The sequence below is a fragment of the Aedes albopictus genome, chromosome 3 (genome assembly GCF_035046485.1).
Source record: "Aedes albopictus strain Foshan chromosome 3, AalbF5, whole genome shotgun sequence".
NCBI classification, from domain to species: domain Eukaryota; kingdom Metazoa; phylum Arthropoda; class Insecta; order Diptera; family Culicidae; genus Aedes; species Aedes albopictus.
This window is the reverse complement of record NC_085138.1, coordinates 208692484-208698099: the sequence shown is the minus strand read 5'-3', so window position 1 is coordinate 208698099 and position 5616 is coordinate 208692484. Positions and strand designations below refer to the sequence as shown.

General features: G+C 32.5%; 1 protein-coding gene across 1 annotated transcript; it reads left to right on the top strand.

Moving 5' to 3' along the window:
• Positions 1 to 4758: 4758 nt before the first annotated feature.
• LOC134291239 (uncharacterized protein DDB_G0287625-like) lies at positions 4759 to 5337 on the top strand (the record flags this gene model as incomplete). Its single annotated transcript, XM_062858741.1, has 1 exon — positions 4759 to 5337. A coding segment is annotated over one exon (579 nt), but the record flags the coding sequence as incomplete, so codon positions are not given.
• Positions 5338 to 5616: the final 279 nt, after the last annotated feature.

Sequence of the window (5616 nt, the reverse complement as noted above, 5' to 3'; positions counted from 1 at the left end):
AATAATAATAATAATAATAATAATAATAATAATAATAATAATAATAATAATAATAATAATAATAATAATAATAATAATAATAATAATAATAATAATAATAATAATAATAATAATAATAATAATAATAATAATAATAATAATAATAATAATAATAATAATAATAATAATAATAATAATAATAATAATAATAATAATAATAATAATAATAATAATAATAATAATAATAATAATAATAATAATAATAATAATAATAATAATAATAATAATAATAATAATAATAATAATAATAATAATAATAATAATAATAATAATAATAATAATAATAATAATAATAATAATAATAATAATAATAATAATAATAATAATAATAATAATAATAATAATAAAAATAATAATAATAATAATAATAATAATAATAATAATAATAATAATAATAATAATAATAATAATAATAATAATAATAATAATAATAATAATAATAATAATAATAATAATAATAATAATTTTGTCTGCACGAGGATGGAGACGGACATGTCCGGCAGATCAGGGATGCTGGAAATGTTCAACGAGAGATTCCCTCGCTTTGCGAACCAGCTTGACTTGAACAAACTGTACACACGACAGCGAGCAATTATGTCTCATAATATGCTCACAGCTGCAGAAGTGGAGTGCATCAAGCTGGAAGCGCAGAGGGAATTGGGAGAGGAGAGGACAAGATCGAGCGATACGTCGAGAAGGAGTTCTGATGGGCTGGATGCATCGAACGCGAGTGAGAGTCGTGATACGATTGCACCCACTGCTCCAGGACCAACAGCGGATATGCAACGACAGCAACTACGAGACGAACTAGCGCTCCACATGGCCACAGCAGTCACGCAGTTTCGTGGGACAGACCCCATGTCCCGGCACCGAATACCAAAGCTGCGGAATTCCTATCGGTTAACAAGTGCAGTAAGCATCCTAAACCAGGGTATTTTGTCACAGTACTTGGAGGCCGTACAGCACCTTGAGGATCTGCAGTTTACGGTGTATTCAGCTGCGGTGGCTGTTGTCAAGACGCTGGGACTGCGGACGCGCCCGCAAGGCGACGGTGAAGGTCGCACACGCCCCAGCACACAGAAACCCGCGTGGATGCGACGTTTGGAGAACCGGATCGCCACATTGCGGACCAAGATTGGTCGATTAACACAGTACAAGCAGGGGAATCGATCAACGAGGCTAGTTCGTTATGTTGCTGAAATTGTGAAGCCCGCAGAACTCCGAGATCTCACAGAAGTCAACATTACGGAGATCCTCGACACCCATGTACAGCGGTTGAGTGCTCTTGCGAAACGACTGCGGCGTTATGGAGAATGTTCGAAGCGGAAGGAACAAAACCGGATGTTCAACATTAACGAAAGAGAGTTCTACAACTGCATCCGAAACGACAAGCCTGACTATGGAGAAGGCCTTCCGGAGATTGGCGAAGTTACACAGTTCTGGGCCAATCTATGGGAGAACCCTGTCCAGCACAGCGACGATGGGATGTGGTTGGCAGAAGAAGAGCGACAGTGTAATGGAGTTGGAGACATGACCGCGGTCGTAGTAACCGCTCAGGATATACGCGAGGCTACCCGGTATACCAGAAATTGGGCTGCACCAGGACCCGATTTCGTGCACAATTTTTGGTATAAAAAGCTCACGACGATCCACGGGCGGATGGCGGAATGCTTCAACATGGTGCTAGAAGACCCCACGCAGCTACCAGAGTTCATTACCAGGGGTATCACATATCTTCTGCCGAAGGACCAAAACACAGCTGACCCAGCAAAGTACAGACCAATAACGTGTCTTTCGAGTCTGTACAAAGTGCTGTCGTCGGTGATAGCGAGGAGGATACAAACCCACTGCGATGCCAACAACGTGATGACCGAAGAACAAAAAGGGTGTCGCAAAAACACGCAAGGCTGCAAAGATCAGGTCATTATAGATGCAGTCATTGTGGGTCAAGCCACCGATAAGCAGAGGAACCTGAGCATGGCTTACATCGACTACAAGAAGGCGTACGACTCAGTGCCGCACTCGTACCTTCTTAAGGTGCTGCAGTTGTACAAGGTAGACGGGAACGTCATCAGGCTGATGCAACACGCGATGGGGATGTGGAGCACGTCCCTACAAATCACCGACGGAACAGCTGTGTTGCGGTCCAGAACTCTCAGCATCAGGAGGGGTATATTTCAAGGCGATACCTTCAGTCCGCTATGGTTCTGTCTTGCAATGAACCCCCTCAGCAGAGCACTCAACCAATGCAACTATGGCTACCAACTGAAAAGTGGGGGAAGGAGTACAAGAATAACCCACACCTTCTTTATGGACGACCTGAAGCTGTTTGCGGAATCAGTACAGAGGCTGCATCAACTGTTGCAGCTTGTGACGGTGTTCAGCAACGACATCCGGATGGAGTTTGGAATTGACAAATGTCGTTCAGTCCATCTTCGCCGGGGTCAAGTAGTGGACGCCAGCTGTTTCCGCGTCAACGAACAGGAGGAGATTCGGAATATGGTTGAAGGCGAAGTGTACAAGTACCTCGGCTTCCTGCAACTTAGAGGTATTCGCCACACAGCGATCAAGAAGGAACTGCAGGACAAGTTCTTGCATCGTGTCAACTGTGTTCTGAGGAGCTTTCTGTCAGCCGGCAACAAGGTGAAGGCGATCAACACGTTTGCTGTGCCCCTGTTGACCTACAGCTTTGGGGTGGTAAAGTGGACCAAGACTGACCTCGAGGCGTTAGAACGAGCAGTACGAGTGGCGTTCACCATGCACCGCATGCGCCATCCAAAGTCGTCCATTGAGAGAGTCACCCTGCCACGCGCAGTAGGAGGAAGAGGCGTCACCGATATCCAGGCACTATGTGTCTCCCAGATCCAGCAGCTGCGGGCATATTTCGTAGAAAGCCAGAACCGTCACGAAATGTACCGCACTGTATGTGAAGCTGACCACGGTTACAGCGCCCTGCATCTGGCGCAGGAGGATTATCAGCTGAACTGCGACATCAAGACCGTCGACGAGATGATCGTAACGTGGAAGCAAAAGGAGTTGCATGGGACGCACCCCCATCAACTGGAACTCGAGCACATCGATAAGGCGGCGTCAAACGCGTGGCTGGTGCGGGGTGACCTGTTCTCAGAAACAGAAGGTTTCATGGTAGCCATCCAGGACCGGGTAATTGCGACGAAGAACTATCGGCGGTACATATTGCACGAGGACGTGAAGGACCGTTGTAGGAAGTGTAATTCAGTAGGGGAAACGATCGAGCATGTCGTTGCAGGCTGTTCAGTGTTAGCTGGATCAGCTTACCTCGATCGTCACAACGAAGTTGCCAAGATTGTGCACCAACAGCTTGCTTTAAAGCACAACTTGGTCGACAGATTTGTACCCTACTAGAAGTACCAGCCGGACCCGGTTCTGGAAAATAGTTGCATAAAGCTGTACTGGGATCGCGAGATCATTACGGACGTCCTCATTCGTGCCAACCGGCCTGACATTGTGGTTTTCGACAAAAGGATGAAGCGAGTAACTCTCATCGACATCGCTGTACCGTTAGACCATAATGTCCAATCAACGTTCTCCGGCAAGATAACCAAGTACCACGACCTAGCGGAGGAGTTGAAGCAGATGTGGCACCAGGAGGACGTCCGTATAGTTCCGGTTGTCCTCTCGGCAACCGGAGTTGTCCCTAAATCTCTCCTGAGGTCCCTAGACGAGCTGGAACTGAAGAAGGACCTGAACAGCATCCTGAAAGCGGTGATTCTTGGAACCTGTAGTATAGTTAGGCGGTTCCTGAATCATCACAACTGAAAGTACATCCAAAAGCAGACTCATTAGGATAAGCTAAAAAACCGGCTAATGAGATCCACAGAGCCTAATCCCCTTTGGCATTCCGATTGCCCGGGGTAGGTGAAAGTTTCCAGCAATTTTTGCTGAGAAGTGCCAAAACTCTATAATAATAATAATAATAATAATAATAATAATAATAATAATAATAATAATAATAATAATAATAATAATAATAATAATAATAATAATAATAATAATAATAATAATAATAATAATAATAATAATAATAATAATAATAATAATAATAATAATAATAATAATAATAATAATAATAATAATAATAATAATAATAATAATAATAATAATAATAATAATAATAATAATAATAATAATAATAATAATAATAATAATAATAATAATAATAATAATAATAATAATAATAATAATAATAATAATAATAATAATAATAATAATAATAATAATAATAATAATAATAATAATAATAATAATAATAATAATAATAATAATAATAATAATAATAATAATAATAATAATAATAATAATAATAATAATAATAATAATAATAATAATAATAATAATAATAATAATAATAATAATAATAATAATAATAATAATAATAATAATAATAATAATAATAATAATAATAATAATAATAATAATAATAATAATAATAATAATAATAATAATAATAATAATAATAATAATAATAATAATAATAATAATAATAATAATAATAATAATAATAATAATAATAATAATAATAATAATAATAATAATAATAATAATAATAATAATAATAATAATAATAATAATAATAATAATAATAATAATAATAATAATAATAATAATAATAATAATAATAATAATAATAATAATAATAATAATAATAATAATAATAATAATAATAATAATAATAATAATAATAATAATAATAATAATAATAATAATAATAATAATAATAATAATAATAATAATAATAATAATAATAATAATAATAATAATAATAATAATAATAATAATAATAATAATAATAATAATAATAATAATAATAATAATAATAATAATAATAATAATAATAATAATAATAATAATAATAATAATAATAATAATAATAATAATAATAATAATAATAATAATAATAATAATAATAATAATAATAATAATAATAATAATAATAATAATAATAATAATAATAATAATAATAATAATAATAATAATAATAATAATAATAATAATAATAATAATAATAATAATAATAATAATAATAATAATAATAATAATAATAATAATAATAATAATAATAATAATAATAATAATAATAATAATAATAATAATAATAATAATAATAATAATAATAATAATAATTATAATAATAATAATAATAATAATAATAATAATAATAATAATAATAATAATAATAACAATAATAATAATAATAATAATAATAATAATAATAATAATAATAATAATAATAATAATAATAATAATAATAATAATAATAATAATAATAATAATAATAATAATAATAATAATAATAATAATAATAATAATAATAATAATAATAATAATAATAATAATAATAATAATAATAATAATAATAATAATAATAATAAAAATAATAATATTAATATTAATAATAATAATAATAATAATAATAATAATAATAATAATAATAATAATAATAATGTTTGTTTGTTTATTTGTTTATTTCCGACATTTTACACCGGAAGGGTGCATTCATGTCGCACGGTCTAATTCACATTTTGATTACTATTTGTT